The sequence below is a fragment of the Dreissena polymorpha genome, chromosome 5 (assembly GCF_020536995.1).
Source record: "Dreissena polymorpha isolate Duluth1 chromosome 5, UMN_Dpol_1.0, whole genome shotgun sequence".
NCBI classification, from domain to species: Eukaryota; Metazoa; Mollusca; class Bivalvia; order Myida; family Dreissenidae; genus Dreissena; species Dreissena polymorpha.
In genome coordinates, this window is record NC_068359.1 from 62,801,916 (window position 1) to 62,824,605 (window position 22,690).

The window sequence follows — 22,690 nt, forward strand, 5'->3', positions numbered from 1 at the left end:
ACTGCCGTTTGCAAACTATGGAACAAACGATCAACGATCTCCAAATCAAAGTGCGTGATCTTGAAAAAAGCCGTGAATGTGACACCCAAACAATGTCAGATATAAACAACACTCACAAATACGTGGAAAACTTTATGAAAACACATAAACAAAACGGCCAAGAACACTCAGACATTGTCAACGAATTAAAAAACGAAATACAAGATCTCAAATGCCGCAGTATGCGGGACAATCTCTTATTCCATATCTTGCCCGAGGAAAAGGAGGAAAACTGTGAGCAAAAAGTGTTAAAATTTATTAAAGAAAAACTTAATATTGAGGAACGCGAGGTCAGGTTACAAAGAGCCCATCGTATAGGCCCATTCAATCCCAGCAAGACAAGGCCGATTGTCGCCAGATTCAGCGACTATCCAGTGCGGGAAAATGTTCGACGAGCTGCGAGGAAATTAAAGGGAACAAACTTTGGGATCTCAGAACAATACCCAAAAGAGGTCGTCGAAAAGCGCAGGCAACTGGTTCCAATAATGCTTCAGGCGCGGAAGGACGGGAAGGAGGCGTATCTCAATGTGGATAAACTGTACATTTACAAACAACTCTACCGTGGACCGTGTTAGGACAAAAGTGAGAGTGTTATTAAATGCCTTTCATGGAACGTAGACGGACTTACATCCGACAACAAGCAGTCTATCGATTTTGTTAACTTTCTCTGTGAGTACGATATTATATGCCTTAGTGAATCATGGACTAACAGTAACTCTAACATTGATATTATTGGATACTCTAACCCTATTCATTCCTTCCGAAAATATCAAAATCGCCGCGCTAAACGATCAAGTGGTGGCCTTATTGTTTATATTAAAATTATATTAGAAAGGGTGTAACTTTAGTCAGAAACACAATCGACTGTATTATCTGGGTTAAACTCGACAAGATCTTTTTTAATATGGATGATAATGTATATATTTGTTTTACATATATTGCCCCCGAATCGTCCCCTGTCCATAACATGTATAATATAGATATTTTCATCCAACTGGAGCAAGATATTCTTTCTTTCAACGATCGTGGGACAATTTTTGTAGCTGGTGACCTTAATTGTAGAACCGGTAGTAAACCGGATTGTATTCAATATGATCGGAATATAGGTGTCGATGAAGTAATTACCGTCGATACTCCCATGCCTCGTTCTTCTCGAGATTCTACTTCAAATCGCTTTGGTGATTGTTTACTCGATATGTGTAAAGCGAAAAATCAATTGATAAATGGGCGCTATTGTTTTGGATAAATCATGATTGGCCTTCTGTGGAACTTGTTAACCAATAAGCCATTAGCTCAAGAACAAATTACGTTGTTTTGTTTAGACTCCATTTCAGAAATTAAGATTAAAACTCCAAAGTGCCGTTCTGTTTCGACAATTTTAAATGAGTGAATATATAATACACTGATGTGCCATTCGTATTTTGCATTATATCTACGAATTTTGTTAACAATTATTTATCAGTAACAATAAATAAACATTTTCCAAGGGCATCATTTTTCACCAACTAGCCTAAAGTGTTGTTTACACTTTAACATAGAAACAAGTATTTGTACCGCTCGATAGTCGCAACCTGTTCCACGATTTATAGTTAGATGCTATACGTGGGTTTACACACAGAAGTAGTTATACGTTATGAAATAGCTATGATCAGAATGGGCATACATTAATTATCCCCGCAGTAGGCGGAGGGATATTGATTTGGCGTTGTCCGTCCGTCCGTCTTTCCGTCCGTCCGTCTTTCCGTCCGTTCGTCCGTCCGGCACTTTTGTGTGCCCGGAGCCATATCTTGGAAGTGCTTTGGAGGATTTCATTGAAACTTGGTATGAGTATATATATAGATAAGAGGATGATGCACACCAAATGCCATTGTACACTATCTATTGATAACGGAGTTATGGCTCTGTGTATCTTAAACAATGTTTTTTTAGCTGAGTGTCAAATATAACACTTTTGTGTCCAGAAGAACATTGGCGGGGGATATCCATTCAATGAATTTGCCATCTGTTGATAACGGAGTTATGGCCCTTTGTATATTAAAAATGCTGTTTTAGGTGAGTGTCAAATATAACACTTTTGTGTCCAGAAGCATATTGGCGGGGGATATCAATTCAATGAATTTGCTTGCTTTGTTTTAACTCGGTTTCAAAAGTTAGAAATGTGACATTCTTATTGTTGTTTAATCTCTTATAATTTTTAAACGACTTTTGAAAAAAAAATATGTGTAAGGTTCGCGCCGTTAATGAATGAAGTCTAACAATAATTTTTACACGTATCAATAGGTAACATTAAATTGAATCTTTTCCAAGCAAAACTGTTTTGACTAAGCATTGTGAGGAATTCTGCTTTAGTCGGGCATAAAGACTTAAGTGATGATATCACTTTAACAAGTTCTACTGTTTACGGCTCGTTTATCGAAACCTGTTACACTTTATCGATGTTCATTGACAGTTACATGCATGAGTACTTCAACAGTTTAAACATTCAGTACAGTGTAGCGTACTGCTCTAGTTTTGGGTAAAAGGTTGTAGCTACAGGCAATATTTTCAATGAAAAACAAAACAAAAACAATCCGAACGATAAATGTCCATCAAGGTATATCGCTTTACGACGAGAAATTAATAAATAGATTGTTTGAAACAATTAACTTATTTTAATCAAAAGTTATTAAAAAATTGTCCTTGAGGACTATTTACAAAAATGTAAACTATAAGCTTTGACCTCAGACCTGCTCTTAAACGCGTATAGACTTCGAGCTAATATGCTAAAGAAAATTACTCCCGAGTCAAGTAAGCAAATCATAAAGACAACGTTAAGTAGACGAGACTCTGGGTAGAAAGTCAAGTATCTTAATGTACGAATCCGGGTCGGTATTGTAACCTAATACCCTACGGTTTGAACCAGAACATTGACTTGGATTTTTTTCAAAGGTAAAAACTTAAAGCCACCCGAGCTATTTAGGGAAAGGAATTCTACTTCAAGGCTCGAATGTCACTAGAACACAATCAATGATTTACCTTCGTTTTCTTTTAAATAAGTTCAACGATGCCGGGCAGTGAACTGTTCATTGATTGTTATTCGAAGTTGATGAGGTCTTTCCGCGTCTAAGGCTGCACTAGGGGTATACCAGTATCACTCGTACCAAATACAATTACAAGACCTGCTATAGTTTGGTGAATGTGGAACTATTGCTAATTTTGGGCGTTGTCTAGTGCTGTGGGTGGTGCAGATTTTTTTTTTATTTGGGGGGGGGGGGGGTAGCCGGAGAAGCTGGAGAGGCCGTACTAAACCCCATCTGTCCGTACGGCTTGGTGACCGCTAACAAAGACCACATGTTTGTGATTCAGCCATATGTCTGTGTGTGTGCGTTTTTGAGCACGGATATTGTTTTGGGGTACACAATTAATTCATTCTGACTATTTATTGTGTGTTACCGATATAATAAATAAGGTAATTTAGTGTACGCCATTCTTTACAATTTATTACAATTGCTAAATATACTTTAAGTTCAAACCGATTATAAACACTAAGCTCTGATAATGAAAACTTGCAGGATGTCTGATTGGCCATCTTATCTTTAAATTTAACTGACTAGTGTCGCATCGCAGTTGATGATTTGTAAACTGATATTAAAACATATCAATCTTACTGAAAATCATCTATTTATATAAAACTGCTTGTTACCTGACCACTAATTGACATTTTTAACGTCATGAATTGTCCTTTACAATCAGAACAAAGTAACTACATAAATGTTTATCATTCGATATTAATTAAAGACAAATAAGTTATATTTCTAGAACGTTTTAAAATTGTTTGTAATGGTTAACATGTGTTGATCAAAATACCAAAGGGAAGTTACTATGTTGATGCACTGCAAAAGACCGATCTGATTGTCCCCCGTTGTTGACAGATATGTCTTATAATTTAAACATATATTTGACAGAATCCATAAATGTATGACGATTAAAATAAGGAGACCCGCTTTAATTGGTATTAACAATAAGCTCAGTCAGTCCAAAAGCAATGCGTCGTTAAAAATGTTTTCAGATTCCAAATTTGTTATTTCGAATGTATACACGTATCACATTTCAGGGTTCAGGCAAATTCACATTAATTTTATGTAGCGATTGCTTAAGTATTGATGCTTATTCGAATACAATACAATAATCAATAGCATGGAGTTTTATATTCATATGTTACAAATCGTATCCCTGAAATATTGGTAATATTCATCTATATTCGGGTTCGTAAAAAGCAACATGCATACTTTTTACTTCAAAGTTCAAAATTGAATGTGACACTTGTTGTATAAAAACCATGTTGACATATGCAGTAATGAAAGCCATCACGCTGACGTCACTATTGCTTAGATGTCATTAAAACTGGTTCAGTGGCAAAATGAAACCATAATTATCATTTTATAATCTTGCCGACTAAAGCATTATTGTATTTCTAATGGTTGATACTTATCTACTCTTCTATATATTAAGTGCTTGAAGATACATTTTCCTCTCATTAAGACGATTGAAGTATGTTGATTCGAAATACTGTTTGCTTCATTATTGTGTATATTCGTAGTATTACATTTATTTTTGAACAAAGTGGTTTAATATCTACGAATAAGAACTCATTGAACATCAAAGAAAAACAATTGAGCTTTATTTTCATATAAACAACGGGTTAACAAATCAACATTGAACAGTATTTCATAAAAAAAACATCTATCCGAAAGCAGTTATTGCATCGATGAAGTAAAAAATGGACAAGTATTAGACGCTTGATCACGTGTATGTTAAATTACCAAAATATCGTAGAGTTGTATTATCAGTATTTACTTTTTTTCTATCGCTGTAACCGGACGGGACAAAAAGGTTGACCCCAAGTCCGTGCGTGTGTTCGTCATGCCGTTCGCTCCTCACACCTGTCTTTCCGTGTGTACGATAGAATCTGGTTCATATGATAACTCTGGTCCATATGATAACTCAAAAAGTACTGAAACTAGGTTGATACAACTTGGTTTGTGGTTGCTGTGGCTACAGTTTATATGATTACATATATAGTTTATAACTATTCTCTGTGTTCTGTATTGACTCTTATTTTGCAAGTTATGTTGATGAAAATTGGTTTGTGAATAAAGGGCCATATGGGAATTTTTCATCTTAATCAGTTTTTGTCTATCCTTCTGTACCTCCGTCCGTTTTTTCCGAAAAGTCTGGCTACTGATATAACTCAAAAGAAATAAACTAAACTGACGAAAGTGATTATGTGAATATGGGGAATTTACCCAATACATTCAGTTATTTCGTCGGACAAAAATTGTGATTGCGACCGTTACAGATAAAAGGGAAAACTAAAATCTTGAGTCTGCGCCTTCTCAGAATGTACTTTAGCTTAGTTGATGAAACTCTGTATGAAGATAGTTATTTCATTTTTTTCATCATATCAAACTTTGTTTGGCTTAGTGAAGGAAGTAATTAAAACTGCATCGTGTCTGAACTATTAGGGTAGGTTAAACCAACTTATGGTGATCCTGATCTTACTCCGACAACATTAACCCGACAGGAGCATGCTGTTTTATCTGACCATGCTATTGTTCAAAACACATATAATATCATATATCGTTTTTTATATAATTTGTAAACTGTTTCAAACAGGAATGTCTACAAACATTAAATTCCGGATGATAGCCAAACTCGTAACATAAGCAAAACTTGTCATGCAAATACTTTCATTGTTGAATTTCGAGGACGAAAGGTTTACCGCCGGTTCGTTCGTACAAATCTAAATTCTGAGAAAACACAACAGTTATTAAGCTACGAACATTATTTTAGGCATCGCATCAAATAAAAACTGTGTTCGCTTTTATTACATGAATGATAAAAAAATGTCCGAAACTATGGATATACGACAAATCAAAATGTACTTTAGCTAGATTGGCGATATTCGTTATGAGGATGAAGTCCGTATGAGGAATATGAATGTTATTTCGGGCTCTTCTTCCAAATTAAGTTATCGTCGCTATGGTAACATAAATAATTGTGCACTGTTAGAAAAATGTAGATCCTTCAATAACTTAGGTACTGTTAGGTAGGTTAGGCTGATGAAATAGAATACATTAGACAAATAGCTTATATGCACGCTATCTCAGCTTTTTGTGGTTCAATATCTGTAAAGGTTAAAACCCAAGATGTGTCTAGAAAGCACATAAGGGTTGCAGACATCAAAGTGAATGACATCAATCTGAATTTTTAGAGTGATTGTCTCACAAATTAGTTCTAGGTAAGTTGTCATAAAATCATATAGTATGCCATGAATCGGCTCAAGTACCTACTGAAGTACCTACTGTTTACTGAAACAGTGGCACTGGAAGAACCACATGGGTGGTAAAACGATTATGAGTAAATGTTGAAAATTATTGATGAATATGCTGTCATATTAAACGTTTTGAAACAGTGTGCTGCCCATTTGAAATCATTAATTTCCCAATTCCATATAAAATACAAGAAAGCATAAAATGAATGACATGTACACAACAAGCATAGATTGTTTTATGGTATTCCATAAAATGACACTTAAATGTGAACAAGACAGAAAAGAGGAGACAGATCCGAATATATGTTCCACTATTGTAGTGGTCAATGTAATGTATTCAAAACAAAATGTAATTATACGACCATTTGTCACTACATTAAAAACTAACATTCATATCAGAAAACGATCAAATCAGATACACACGCATATTTAAACAGGACAGATCATTTAACATAAGCTAAGAGCAAACACACATTGAAATTAACTCGTTCGTGCGGTCACTCAAGACTTGATTTGTGGCAAGATCACCGAATTATGTTTTTGCAAAAATTGTATTTTAACGGAATACCGGGGATGTTTAGAAACCTGAATAGTAATGGCCTTTGAGTGCAAATAGCAGCTTTTGTTTCGTCATTAACCAATTTATGCCTAGTGTCTAGAAAAAAGATCTTGGCAAACAGCGTTGACCCAGATGAGGGCGTCTCATAAGGGTCTGCGCTGTTTGCTTAAGGATATTTCTTAAAGAAATATTTTAAATATAGAAATCAATATTCAAGACATCCCTAATTTGGGAAATAAATTGATCCAATTTAGAAGGAACGGAGAGTCCACTAGGCATAAATGGGTTAATATTTTTAAAAAATCCCCAAACTTTGCGGACGCGTACAGCGACAAGTAAAAAAGGCGGCAAGCAGTGTATGCGTCATTACTATTTCTACAAACAATCGGAAATATTTTCCTTCCGCAAATTTAGGAAGTGTTTTGTCAAACAAATACATGTAGACATGTAATTTCAATAGGCACATTACATGTATACACTTGTTTCTTCTTAACAAAAGCATTTCAATTTTCTTCGAATCAAAAGTGTCCATATCCGTTTTATAAGTGTTCGAAGTATTACATTTAAACAAAGAAATCATATAGAAAAGAACGCTTTCCCCACTTGTTCTTCAGACAATCATATCTAAGTGGAAAGCTTACATCTGAATAAAATACGTGTCAAAACTTTATATGACTAACGGACATTTTGTAAATTTTAATGGATCTGGTACAAAATATTGAAGTATTTTTTAACATTGGTTGTTTGAAATAAAACAACCTTTTGTGGACGTAAACAGATGCGATTGTTATTCAAAGTTATTCAAAGGAATACTAAATACAAGCTATGTGGACACCAGTTCCTGTTGTACATATGATCTGCATTCTACTGGTGGCTCCTTCAGCTAGTGGTAAGCAAAATATGTATACTGTTTAAATACTTATTAACATATGTACTATGCCTGCCTGCCCGGTTTTGAAACAATTAGTGATCGCATCGTCCGTCTATCTGTACTTCCGCCTCATTTTTTGTGCGCAGTAAAGCGCAAAATGGATTGAAGTGACTCAAACGATAATTTGTCTTTTGACATGTGGCTTTGAGACGGAGTGCAGAGTACAACGACTCTCTTTCAGATGTTTACTGTGCTATTCCATATTATACACAGAGGTATGATTTTGACGATTAAGAATTATATTTGGCTGAATGTGCACACGCTTCAATAGAGTCAATTAAGTAATTCTTGCAAACAATATAAACTATGGTTTAATATTAATTTAAAAAACTAGAAATGTGTGTATGTCCATGTCAGTGCATTAAAATGCGTTTGCTTTTGTGGTCATATTGTTTAACGTTCACTTCTAAGTATAAAAGCATACATGTCGCGCTGAAAACGTTTGTTTATCAAACACATATCTATGACTAAGCGTCTTCAAATGAGTTAAGTGATTAAATGATGCACATTTTGAATAACGTTTTGTGCAAATGTTTACTGAAATCGTCTCATGCGAACAATACGGAAAAAGTGTTTACCATCACACACAGCGCCAATTCACACAAGTTATTGTGCGGAGAATAACGCAAACCATATTGAACGGATTTAAAGTTGATAGACATATTTGTGGGAAAGTGCAGAGGTAAAACACCATAAATGTGTCTTCAATATGTTTGAGTTTTTGCTAATGGCTTATTTCTCGTGTGTAAACCCGAAATACCAGGTCTTATTTAAAGAGAGTAGAGAGTAAGAGAGTACTGTGGAGTACTGTAGCAATTCATGTGTAACTTCGTGTAAGTATGTAGGGCTAAGAGGAAGCACTTACCAAACCATGTTTTGATAGTTCGTTGATTTACTCTTGCGGATATATATAAATATATATACATATATACCGATCGCCGTGGCCTAGTGGATAAGGCGTCCGCCTCGGGATCGGGAGGTCGAAGTTTCGAGCCCCATGGGGAGCGTTTGTCGAAGGATGGATGTTTGTCATGGGACTTGTTCCGATATGGCCGGCTCGTGAGCCGCGAGCGTTAAACATGAATGGTTACCGACTTCTATCCGCCTGGCGCCTGGCATAGTGATAGAAGTTTGGAGGTACATGGTATACAAGCAAAGGTGTCTCATAAGCCAAATTGGCGGTCCCTTTCAATAGGGGTGACACTATAATAAAAAAAGACCTTTACCATATATATATATATATATATATATATATATATATATATATATATATATATATATATATATATATATATATATATATATATATATATATATATATATATATATATATATATTATTTAACAAAAAAATCAATATCATACATACAATGTAAACATGTATATGATTATACAACTAAGTGATTGTACAAAGCAATATATTTCAGAAATGTTATACAAGATATGCTAATACATATTTATTTTTTAGAGAGAAAAGAAAAGAACAACAGAGGAATAGTTATGAAATATGATGAATTGTATAAAGTTGAAAGAAAATATACTGGACTTGTGTGTTTTGTTGTATATTTACAATGATCTTGTCTGGTTGAAAAAAAAATAAGGATAAAAAAAATAAACAAAACTATTTTAGAGAGATCAACTAACATTAGAGTGAAATGTATATAAGTGGACAAAACATTATGAGAATTTAATCCGATTCCATTTTTGTTCAAAGATTTGTAATGTGTCATTGCTGAGGGCTATTTCTTTCTCAATCTGAATTTTTAGTTTAAGACTATGGACAAAACAATTAAAATTTGGTACTTGTTTTTTGTACTTCATGTTTAAGATAAAATATTTCATCAATATAACCATAAAATTCACAATATTATTACAGTCTATTGATTTCAATGAGTTAATTCCGAAACTTACATTTAAGAGAGATAGTTTAACGTTTAGTTGATGTTGTTCAAGAAAAGATATTAATTGATTCCAAATAGGCTGGATGTGTTTGCACTCCCAAAAAGATGTTCTATAGTTTCAATGTTTTCACTGCAGAAGTCACACAGATTTGAGTTTGATAATTTACATTTGAAGAGATATTTATTTGTAGCTATAATTCTATGGATGTATTTATATTGAAAATTTCTCAGTGTGCTTTCAATAGTTGCTTTATATGGCATGGTAAATATGTGTTTCCAATTAAGTTCATTTTCTCCAAAAAGGACTTGCCATTTATTTTGGATTTTGGAGTTTTCTGTAGTATTTTTAATTTGTAGTGTGTAAAATATTTTATTTGTTTAGTTTTTTCTTCCAAGTATGTTTTCTACAAATGTTGTTTGAGTACATGGTGTATTATTTGTATTGGTTTCAGATTTAATTTGTATGGGTATGCTTTTGATTAATGTGTAGTACTTCAAAAAATTATTTGAAGGTATTCCGTATATGTAGCATATCAAAAGAGTAGAAATCCTTAATTCTGTAGTCATATAATTGGTCGACATATTTAATGCTTCGTTCAAACCAGTCTTTATAGAAAAACGTCTTATTGTTTGAAGTTATGTCTTTATTGTTCCATAAAATTGTTTTACTGCTAGTTTGGGTCTTTAAGTTATGAGTGACATCACTCCACGCTGATAGACCATCAGACAGAACTATGTTTTCGTTTGCAATTTCATGTAAGATAGTATTGCTGATGATACATTCAAAGAGTAAGGAGTCACCATATTTTTTTAGGATTTTCTGGTAAAATAATTTCCATTTACTCGTATTGGTATTATCTAGGTATCGTTTAACCCAGCTGCATTTGATTGCATTCAAGAATGAATCAATGTTCGTTAATTGGATACCTCCATTTTCTGCAGATTGAATTAACTGAGTTCTTTTTATTTTATCAGGCTTACCGTCCCATATGAAATTGAATATTGCTGATTTTATATCGCTAATAACATCACTTGGTGGATTTGGGAGAACTGTTAATACATATATTAATTTAGGAAGTGCAAACGTTTTACATACTGTGTTTTTTCCGATTAGTGTAAGTTTACGATGATGCCATGATTTTAAGCAGTTTTTAAAATTCTGTAATTTAGGTATTATGTTTTTAAGAACTGTATCCTTTTCATTATTTGTGAATGTAATACCTAACGTTGTGGCTTCATCGGATGTCCAATTAAATTTCATTTCTTTTTTATATTGAACATTACTTTGTTTTAATTTGCCTACTCGTAGCACAGTACATTTACTTTTGTTTAGTTTAAGACCCGATGTCATTCCGTAAAGGGTTAGCGACTCTATTAGGTTATGGAAAGAATCGTAATTGTTATTTAAAAAATAAGTTGCATCATCAGCAAATAGGGATTGTTTTATTTCTTCGTCAGGTTCTAGTGATATGCCTTTTATGTGTTTATTTGATTGGATGTGATGTGATAGATACTCGATGCAAATAATAATAAAAGCTGCGCCATGAGCGCATGATACGCCCGTCGTTCGCCAATGAAGTAGTAAGGTAATAAATAACCCTTTGAATCATTTTTTTACTTCAGTTTATTTGTATTTGAATACATGGTTTATTTTATAAGTACATGAGCATGGAAATCACGAAATTTTGACGAACAAAGTCCCATAACTCTGGAACGACAATTCAGAATTCCGTCAAAAACGAAAGGGGATCAGGGTTTATCAATATTAAGATTGCGTTGAAATTTGAAAAAAATCCATCGAAGGATATTTGAGCTACAGTAGGACATTCAATGAAATCACGAAATTTTGACGAACAAAGTCCCATAACTCTGGAACGACAATTCAGAATTCCGTCAAAAACGAAAGGGGATCAGGGTTTATCAATATTAAGATTGTGTTAAAATTTGAAGAAAATCTGTCAAAGGATATTTGACGTAGCGTACGACATTAACAGACGGACGGACGGACGCGGGGTATACCATAATACGTCCCGTCATAGACGGGCGTATAAAAAGCGATGATGAGAGTGGGCATCCTTGTCGAACCCCTCGTTCGATGTTAAAACTGTTTGAAAAGAAGCCATTGTTGATGATTATACTGTTAATAACGGTATAGAATAGTTTGACCCATTGAATGAGACTTTCACCAAAGTTCATACTTTCTAAGCAAGAGAACATAAATGAATGATCAAGCGAATCGAATGCCTTTTCAAAGTCTGCAAAGAATATTAGACCAGGATTATTTGAATTGTTGAAATAGTTTATGCATTCTTGGATAAGACGAACGTTTTCACCAATGTAACGTCCTTTTATGAAACCAGATTGAGATTTTGAAATGATTGATGGTAATATTTTTTTAATCCTGTTTGCTATACTTTTAGTTGCAATTTTATAATCATTGTTTAGTTAACTAATCGGGCGCCAGTTTGATAAGGATTCTAAGTTTTTTCCAGGTTTTGGAATAAGTGATAAAATACCTTGTTTTTGTAGCGTAGTTAGGTTTTCGTTGTTAAATGAATAGCTAAGTGAATTAATTAGATGAGTTTTTATATCATTCCAGAATATTTTATAAAATTCGATTGTGATGCCATCAGATCCTGGGCTTTTGTTATTTTGCATTTCTTTTAGGGCTAATCAACATTCATATTCATTAAGCAATCCGTCGCACAGTTCTTTTTCTTCCTGGTTTAAAGCGTGATGTGTATTTTTAAAAAGAGTGTTATGTTTAACATTTTTTCGTTTATAGAGGGTTTCGAAAAATAAACGTTGTTCTTCTAGTATTTGAGTTCTGTTTGTTATATCTTTGCCATTGACTACTAATTTGTGTACAGTTTTTTGTTCACTTCTACGTTTTTTAATGTTTGCGAAATATTTTGTATTCTTTTCATTGTGTTCAACATGCTGTGCCCGCGCTCTTAGTATTATTCCATTGAGATGTGTATGATAGATTCCATCTAATATTTGTTTTTTTAATGTTATTTCATTTTCAATGTCGGTGGAGTCATTTGTGTTTGTTTGATGCAATTGTTTTTCAAGTGTTTCAATGGTTTTGATGGTTTCAGTTTCAAGTTTGTGTGTTTCTTTTTGTTTAAATGATGTGTATCTAATTCTTGTGTTACGTATATTTCCTTTAATTACTTCCCATATATTATATATATATATATATATATATATATATATATATATATATATATATATATATATATATATATGAAGTCCCATGATGTATCAATTAAGACCCATCATGCATCAATGAAGTCCCATAATGCATCAATGAAGTCCCATAGTGCATCAATAAAATCCCATAATGCATCAATGAAGTCCCATAATGCATCAATGAAGTCCCATAATGCATCAATGAAGTCCCATAATGCATCAATGAAGTCCCATAATGCATCAATGAAGTCCCATAATGCATCAATGAAGTCCCATAATGCATTAGAAAGAGATGCGTCTTTAGGTTCCTACCTTCCTACATTACTTGCCTAGATGTTTCATCAGCAAACCAAAATCTTCCCCAACAAAATACTGATATTCATACATATGCTATTTCACTAATATTATCAAAATATAAAGTTGCTTAAACATAGTGGCAACGACTGGAATAGGCCTCGAACTAAATTATTTTTTGTTTTATATAATTTAATCCAGTCGTTAGGGTGTTTTATAAGATAATATAAAGATATTCAAAATTATATTATAAAATATTTGGTTTGCATCTGCTGTATGTAATTACTCTTAATTCTACAACTAGTTGATAGCAAAATGAAATTATTAAGTAAAACGTGTAGGCGGCTTTCTTTACTTGCAGTGAAATACAAGTTTTGATGTTGTTATTGAAAATAAGTTTGAATGTTTGATAACTTATTTGATTTGTTGGAACATTTTCAGTTTCATGCACTTAATGAACAGCGAAGTATAATTTTCTTTAGACTGTTACGCAATATTGAATTTGACTTTTCGAGAAAATATTAATGTACTATGATTATATCACATGCATTTTGTTTTAAATGATTATATAACTACTTTCAGTGTGTTGTATGTTTCTTACAGAAAATTTTCTTAACGGTAATGACTACAATTATGGCTACGGCAAATGCGATGCTCATCACTATGGATCTTCCTGTAATAGTACATGTCCGGATGCATGCAACATACCATTTGTTCAATTTGTTCGACGAGTTTGCAACGTCATCAATGGCTCGTGCTCCCACGGCTGTGCTCACAGCAATACCTATGGGCCTTTTTGTGAAATGACATGTCCGAGTACATGCAAAACAATTTTTTTTTCATTATTTCATAGAGTTTGCGACGTCTTCAATGGCTCGTGTTCCCATGGCTGTTTGAACAACAGTCACTATGGGCCTTTTTGCAATTTGACGTGTCCTAATACATGTAATACGGCGAATGGCAGAGTATGTGACGTAATAGATGGCTCATGTTCCAACGGCTGTGCTAACAAGAGTTACTATGGGCCTTTTTGTAATTTGACGTGTCCCAAAACATGCAAAGGGGTGAATTTAGGCATAGGAAGAAAGTGTGACATTTTCAACGGCTCGTGTTCAAACGGCTGTGCTAACAACACCTTCTTTGGGCCTTTTTGTAACATGACATGTCCGAAAACATGCAATAAGATGATTTTTGACATAGACAGAAGGTGTGACGTATTCAATGGCTCGTGTGTCAATGGCTGTGCTGACAGCAATAACTATGGACCTTTTTGTAATTTGACGTGTCCTTATACATGTAATAAGGCGAATGGCAGAATATGTGACGGAATAGATGGCTCATGTTCCAACGGCTGTGCTAACAACAGTTACTATGGGCCTTTTTGCAATATGACGTGTCCGAATACATGCTTCAATGCGACTGGAAGAGTATGTGACGTCTTCAATGGCTCGTGTTTGAACGGATGTGTCGATAGCGTTTATGGGACTAATTGCAATATGACGTGTCCGAATACATGCTTCAATGCGACTGGAAGAGTATGTGACGTATTCAACGGCTCGTGTTCTCAAGGATGTGCACACAGTTTTTATGGCTCTCACTGCGATATGATGTGCCCGAAAAATTGCAGAAAAATTGCTGATATGCCGTCGTGTCACTTTGAAGATGGAACGTGCCTGGCGGTATATATCAATGTCTGCATGATACCTTTACACTGACCGGTTACACTTATGTCTTCAAAGATACTTGCTAACATATTATGGAATCGGATCTTAACAGTATGCGTATAATAACAAGATTATAATACATAAACAGAAATAATGAAAAACAAGTTCACATACTGATTATAACTCATGTTGTATCATGTATCAGACAATCCATATTGTTACAATGCGAAATGCAATTTGAAGTTAATATAAGTAATTGACGTGCTGTACACAAGCTTAACGGGAAAAAAACAGAAACATTCCGAAGTATTCATTTGTTTAATGTTTATAAAGCTACAAAATTTGTCAATTCCAAATGATAAAAATGCACTTTCAGCTTGTTACTATGTGCTGATTGTTTGTCTTTGCTAACTGGAGTAGAGAGTTCTTTTGTATTTTAATGTCTCACAAAAAGCTGAAAAATTGTTGTTTCGAAAAAAATTCGGAAAATTTCAGAAACTTGTCGTTATTCTTTCAACACGCACTTTTAAGTTAACCTTTAAAAGCCTATGAACCCCTAAATATCAGCCAATATTTCATACGATATTTCGAAAAAAGTTAATACACAATAAATCAATATTCTTAATGTCAATAGCCAAAGAGTTCCGGCTATGATATCAAAACATTTACAACCGATCGCGTGATGGACTTCCATGAAGCCATACCACATTTAGCGTTGAAAGTTTGGCAAATGCTATAGGGGACACTGATGTTTTATGAGGGTTAACTTTATTTTACCATATATTTTGCGAAATATTCGTCGATTGAGTATTGATGTTATTTTAACATACATACGTGATGTTACTTAAATTTTGCGCTTAGATCGTTGTTTTTTTTTTATGACAGTATAGAGTTAGCAAATAATAGGTTTGTAATAAATGCAGATAATTTATTTTAGCAACGTAAAAACAACCTGGATAGAGTATTGTCTATACTTAATAAATATAGCTCTTTATTTCGGAAATAGATAAACGAGGATTTCTGAACAAAACACCGTAACCAGAAAAAGTGTTTAGGTAATAAACGCGTGTTGTTTGTTGTTGTGAATGTTGCAGGGATGTCTGGATGGATTCTATGGGCGCACATGTTTAGATGTGTGCGATTATTGTGTAAATAATACATGTTACCAAGACGACGGCGTCTGCATTGAAGGATCTTCTGAGGGACACAGACATGACGTAGATGTTTTGAAGCGTAAACCTGGTAATGTATTGATATGATTTTGTTTAATTTTTACCGGGAAAGAATTGGTACAGGGATCACGAACGGAGCGTTATCTCGATTGTAAATGTAATGTTATGTCTTCTGTTATGGAATTATTGTTGTGTATTGTATTTTCGCACATGTTTACAAACATTGCTTAAACGTTGGTTTCTGATCATATTCTGTAAATATGAGTGTAACATTGTAAAACATTCACACATAATATATTTCAAACAATTTATTGAACGTATACTACTATATTTGCTGATCAATGATAAAATCTATAGATACATGTAAATTAAAATCAACGCGTCCATATTACTGTTTGCGGCTTTTATTCTCCGATTCAAATACTGACAATAAATAATAAAATGGATGTGTGTAAAAGTTAGTTAATACGTTTTGCTACGCTTGTCCGTATACGGCATCATATTTATTTAATCCGAAACAATATAGTGTGTATGTAAACAATAACAAAGAATAACTTGTATACTACGTAGTAATATGGTAAATACATATTTAGATATTATAGTATGTCGTAAAATGGTCTATTATTTCACCGTTCACCAAAATGGTTAGATTGTTATGAACGCTCTACTCATGAACCAATAACATTGCTCTATCGAACAATTATGACCTATTTCCCGATGGTTGGGTAATTTAACATTCAAACAAATTAACGTTTCAAGCTGCCAGATCCGGGACTTATTTCTTGTTTATGTAAACTAGATCCACCAACCTCTAACGATGCAACTAATGAGAAAAGTGGTGCTCCAAAACCATTTCCCGTACATACACTAGTTGGAATCATTGGCGGAGTAGTTGGAGTGGTTGTAGTTGTTGCCGCGGTATTCATCGTCCATCGAAACAGAAGGTGGGTGGACTCAATCAATGCTTTAATTGAGCCGTGCTCCCTAAAAGGAGGTTTAATGCATGTGCGTTAAGTGTCGTCCCAGATTAGCATGTGCAGTCCGCACAGGCTCATCAGGGACGACACTTTCCGCTTTTATAATATTTTCTGTTTTTAGAAAGTCTCTTATTAGCAAAAATCCAATTTCGACAGTAAGTATCGTCCCTGATTAGCCTGTGCGGACTGCACAGGCTAATACCGAACGCGACTTTGCGCACATTTTTTACCCCCTTTTCACAGAGCATGGCCAAATTAGATGTGTTTTATTTATACGCATGGAATATTTTTAAAGGTTTAAATTATTAAGGCGCAGCATACAAATTCTATTTAGAAAGAATGCAACTTATTTTGTCACTGATGACATTTCTTCGATTAAACGTTTTATTTTTACAAAATGTAATCAATGTTATTTAAAGCCACACACCTTATTTGGCATGGTTAATTTAAGTATAAATAAGAAATATATTTTATCTATGCCATATCGTATATATATGGTGGTTAGAAATATGTCCTATTTGCTTGTTTAAACTTAAAAATAATCGCGTTTGTCGAACGGACGTATACGTCTAGAAATCCTTCTTTCGGTTTTAAAAGCGGAACCATTTGAAAAATAATGAATTACTTGCTAACTAGGCTATATATTTAATTTATCGATGACAATTAGTATATATATGGTGGTTACTAGATAGAAATCCGTCTTTTTGCGCTTTAAATCTTAAATTAATCACGTTTTTCGAAATGGACGTTTACGTATAGAAATCCTACTTTCTGTTTTGAAATTAAAAAAAATAATACAATACTTGCTTACTAGGCTATATATTTAATGACACACTTTAAAATTGCATCTATATGTATTGATTAACTTGTAATTCATTTCAAGGTGTGTGGCTTTAATATAAAACATCATCAAAAGAAAAAAATTAATTTGTTAAAAGAATTAAGGCATACACGCGGTATTTACCATTTGACAATTCAATACGGTCTGGTATGGGTGTACTACTCTGAAAAACATGCGCCTTTTTACAGAACCTAATTTAACAACAAATGATGTATTACTTATAATTTCAGAAGAAATGCGTCGAGAACGCCTAAAGGATTACAAATGCAAGCAATGATAAATTCAACCAACGTGACTTGTAAGTCTTATTTAATAAAAAAAAATTATACATATATATATATATATATATATATATATATATATATATATATATATATATATATATATATATATATATATATATATATATATATATATATATATATATATATTTCACTCGCTTTTGGTGTCTAATTATATACATATAGGTATATATACATATATTTATTCGACTTCTTCTTGCATGCACTGTAGCTGGAAAACAATTGCAACTAAAAGAAAAATGTATTATTAAACGCTTACAATTTGCATTTATATTTCATCAACCAGCTGCCGACATAAATAACACAATTAACGGTTCAGACGAAGTGAAATCAGTCGAATTGAAACGTCCTGACAGCATCATGTATGGTTCAGACGAGGTGAAATCGGTCGAATCGAAACGACCTGACAGCATTATGTGTGGCTCAGACGAAGTGGACTAGGTCGAGACGAAACGAATTGAAAACACCGTGGATGGTTAGGACGAAGAGAAATCGGGAAAGACGACACAAACATGTGTGATTATCTAATGGCATGGACAATTTGCAAAAACTATGTTTGGAAGGAAGAGAAAAAGACAAAATATTATCGAACGCTCGGTTGAAGATTAAAATATGATAGCGATAGTCACATGTAAACTCTTGCCAAAGATCAAGCAGGGTACATCTCGCCCATTGCAGAGACCTTCATTATTTCACATTTATCATTAAAACTAAATTAAATGATGCAACAACAATAATAAAAAGTATGATCCAATAACTTGACCATTTCTTCACAGTTCAAAACAGTGGTACTTTTCTTCGAATGTGCACTTCGAATGTGCGCTTTTTTGTTTTGTAATTGTGGGTCGTTTTTTGTTGATAAGGCAACGTTTGGGAAAAGATATAAGCAATAATTTAAGTTGATGATCGCCATTATGCAAATATTTCTAAAATGGCCTGAAATACATTTTTAGCTCGAAAGTGATTAATCTTAAATACTATTGATTTGCGTAAATATAGCTTTAAACTGTAGAGTTTATCAACGAACGTTCAAATAACCAAAACAAGAATTCAATTCAAGAATTGTTTTAGTGCAAATATTTGTGACATCATAAATATGTCTATTCAGCAGGTGAATAGACGTTTATTTTAATTTAGAAAAGCAGGGTTGGAAGTGGTTTAACGTTGAAACCCAAATATTTTTATTTTGTTTTAATTTGTTTTTGTTTTTTTAAAAACATAGAGAATAACAGATTACAGCCTAATGGTTATGCAATATATCAGGCGAGGCTTAGAATAAAATAAATGGCGAGGCTTGCCGAGCCGTAATTTTATGGTGCCGATCCTTATATATTATGAAACGATCAGGCAGTAATCGGTTTTTCTGGTTATCATACCTCAACGTCCCACATTTTATAAGAAATTGTAAAAAATAATCATTACGACGCTGCATTTTTTGCGGTAATGCATATGAATTTTGACGTTTGATGTGTGAATAATAAAGTTATAAGTGCTTGCGCTTATTATTTGTTAAATATGTTCATTTTCTGTTTGTATTGTTTTTTTGTGTGTATAAAAGATATAACATATTGGTATCTTATTGTTTGTTTTGTTGAATCGGATTCTATTTTACTAAAAAATCAATGTCCGGACTGCACTTGCTAATCTGGAACGACACCGTACGCACATGCCTTAAGCCCCGTTTGTTAATCTGGAACGACACCGTACGCACATGCATTTAGCCCCGTTTGTTAATCTGTAACGACACCGTACGCACATGCCTTAAGCCCCGTTTGTTAATCTGGAACGACACCGTACGCACATGCCTTAAGCCCCGTTTGTTAATCTGGAACGACACCGTAAGAACATGCCTTAAGCCCCGTTTGTTAATCTGGAACGACACCGTACGCACATGCCTTAAGCCCCGTTTGTTAATCGGGAACTACACCGTACGAACATGCCTTAAGCCTCGTTTGTTAATCTGGAACGACACCGTACGCACATGCCTTAAGTCCCGTTTGTTAATCGGGAACTACACCGTACGAACATGCCTTAAGACTCGTTTGTTAATCTGGAACGACACCGTACGAACATGTCTTAAACCCCGTTTCCCCAGAGGGAGGCTCAAATGAAAAGTTTCTTTCTAGAAACCAGATGCTCCAGGAATACCGCACAAGGAAGTTGTATGAGATGAATCATGTGTAAAGTGCTTCCAATTAATGTAGAAGTCATACCAATAAGTGTGTGCTAATGTTATTGGTAATTGTATATCCATACCAAGAGAACGCACTAGTACATTATTCATTATTGGCAGTAAATAGTGCATTTGTTTGATTGAACATTATTTAAAATTGTTAAACGTGTGTCTTAAACATAGTTGTATTTTGTTGAATATATATTGCATATAAAGATAAAATGTTTTTTACGTGAATACATATGCACTTTAAGGTTCTAAACATTTGCATTATTTCATGGCAAAATCCGGACTATTTCAAATATAATGCTTTATCCCGGTGAGTCTCGTTGGTTTAATAATTGATTATTTACTGATCCTGTATTATATGATCAGAAGATGGCCAACCCAGCTGAGAGTGGATGTCCATCTCATAGATTATTAACAAAGTACCTATAACCGGTGTTTCATTGACTATTGTTTGAGTACGTTGAGACCATACTTGCTCAAGTTTTCGATCGTCACGAAACATACAAACATATCAAAGACCATGCTTTGACTTGATTAGTTAAAGTCATTAGTTTTTATAGTTTCACGATCATTGGAATTTTGCCTTTCTAATTTAAATTTCGTAAATGGTAACACAGAATGAGTTTGAACAACACTTTACGAGTATTGCATGTTAATTTGTCAATTAGCTACGCATTCGTGAACAAAGTCAAAGATAGCTGCAATTTTATCATAAAATGGGTATTTATAATGTTATGATTGTGCTATTAGTTTAATCCTAGTTATTTTAGCTCGATTGCATATAAATCCTAAGGCTTATATAAAATGCTCTCGAATCCGTCTCTTGAACTAGAACGAGTATTTGTCTATGGTGGATATCTTTAAAACGCTCCCACGGGGGGTTCAAATCTGTAACCACCCGTTCGCCAGGCGGACAACATATCGACTACACCACTGCGACATTTTGATTGTGCTATTGTGTAAGAGGTTATTGTTTACACTGACGAGATCTACGTTCCATCTTTACAAGATTGCTTTTCGACCATTACTGCCCTGCATATTTAGTTTTCAAATTCCAAATTTACTTTTGAACACTTAATACTTGATTGAATATAATAAACATGAATAAATGTGATGACTATTTTTTTTAAAGTATAATGCATATCTATTGTATTATAGTTCTGTAGGAATTTCGAAAGTATCTTTCCTACAAAATAATGTTCGCATGAAGCAGATTGATTTATACACAGTGTGCATACACATTAATAATTTTATATTTTACAAAATATGTCGATGTCATCGTTATGATATTGGTGTTCAAGTGCCGTTTTCCAGTTTATGAAGATGTATGTCAACAATAACTAAGAATGATGAAACCACATAATCAATCGAACGCAAGTGGAAAACCATTTTGATAAATACATTATATTTACTTCTTTTGACTAACGTTCTTTTCGTGAATTGTAGGTTTCCTGAAAACAATATTTGTCCAGTTTGTAAACACACACTGTGAAAACTGATTGTGGGTTTATAAACTTCGACTTTATTTGAATGGAAATAAAGAAACAAACAATGTTGACATAAGTATTCTTTGTTAATGTAATTGGTCGATATATGCACGCAAACGCGAAAACACGAAAACACGATTCAAAATAACGGCGCGATTACGCGAGATCATCATTCAAATTGGCAAAAGAATAATAGGTTAAATCTCTTATAAAGTTCTTAAAGTTTCGACCTTTGTGTTTTAAAGGTCTAAAACGCGAGACTACACCTTATAGAGAGAAAGAGAGGAGTGGAGAAAGTACAATAGAGTGAAATGGACTTAATCACAAAGACTTCATCCAAAAATCATCGCCTTTAAAAATGTTATCATATTCGGTTAATGTATGTAACGTTCGCATCGACTTTGGTTATTGTTTCGCATATGTTCAAAAAAACATAGGAAAAATAGCATACTCTTTAAAGCTACAATTCCAATGAAACAACAATTTTAATACGTGATTAGTAATTATAAGACAACACGTTCACAAGCAATAATTTTGCATAAGACATTTCATTAACCTCAACTCACCTGTTTCGGTCGATGTATCAAAAACTCGACAAGATCAGATTCAATAATAATAAAAATTCGGCGACAAAATTACAGTCAAACGGATCCGTAGTCCATTAATTAATGTATTGATGTCGATTAATCCCTTGCCGTCTTTTCCGTAACACCATATACCCGCAACGACAGGAAAAAAACTAAGTTGTGTATTGCGTCAACTGTTTCGGTCGACTGGCTGCAGACCCCAATATTTTGGCGAGGATTGTCATTAAACACTTATTTTGATATATAA

General features: G+C 33.8%; 1 protein-coding gene across 2 annotated transcripts; it reads left to right on the forward strand.

Moving 5' to 3' along the window:
- The first annotated feature begins 7,525 nt into the window (after positions 1-7,525).
- Positions 7,526-19,725, forward strand: LOC127832427 (multiple epidermal growth factor-like domains protein 10). 2 transcript variants are annotated; one of them, XM_052357886.1, is made up of 6 exons: positions 7,526-7,800; positions 13,835-14,910; positions 15,990-16,137; positions 16,867-17,011; positions 18,116-18,183; positions 18,474-19,725. In XM_052357886.1, the coding sequence occupies exons 1-6, from the start codon at positions 7,737-7,739 to the stop codon at positions 18,626-18,628; spliced, it is 1,656 nt and encodes a 551-aa protein (XP_052213846.1). In that variant the 5' UTR covers positions 7,526-7,736; the 3' UTR covers positions 18,629-19,725. The 2 variants fall into 2 exon arrangements, with proteins under 2 accessions (XP_052213846.1, XP_052213847.1); XM_052357887.1 differs by lacking the exon at positions 18,116-18,183.
- Positions 19,726-22,690: the final 2,965 nt, after the last annotated feature.

What these genes read in the sequence shown, in the direction of transcription:
- LOC127832427 (XM_052357886.1), top strand. Translation starts at nt 7,737, where the DNA reads ATGTGGACACCAGTTCCTGTTGTACATATGATCTGCATTCTACTGGTG. An exon ending in GGTGGCTCCTTCAGCTAGTG is followed by an intron (nt 7,801 to 13,834) that starts GTAAGCAAAATA and finishes TGTTTCTTACAG; the next exon opens with AAAATTTTCTTAACGGTAAT. An exon ending in AAGATGGAACGTGCCTGGCG is followed by an intron (nt 14,911 to 15,989) that starts GTATATATCAAT and finishes TGAATGTTGCAG; the next exon opens with GGATGTCTGGATGGATTCTA.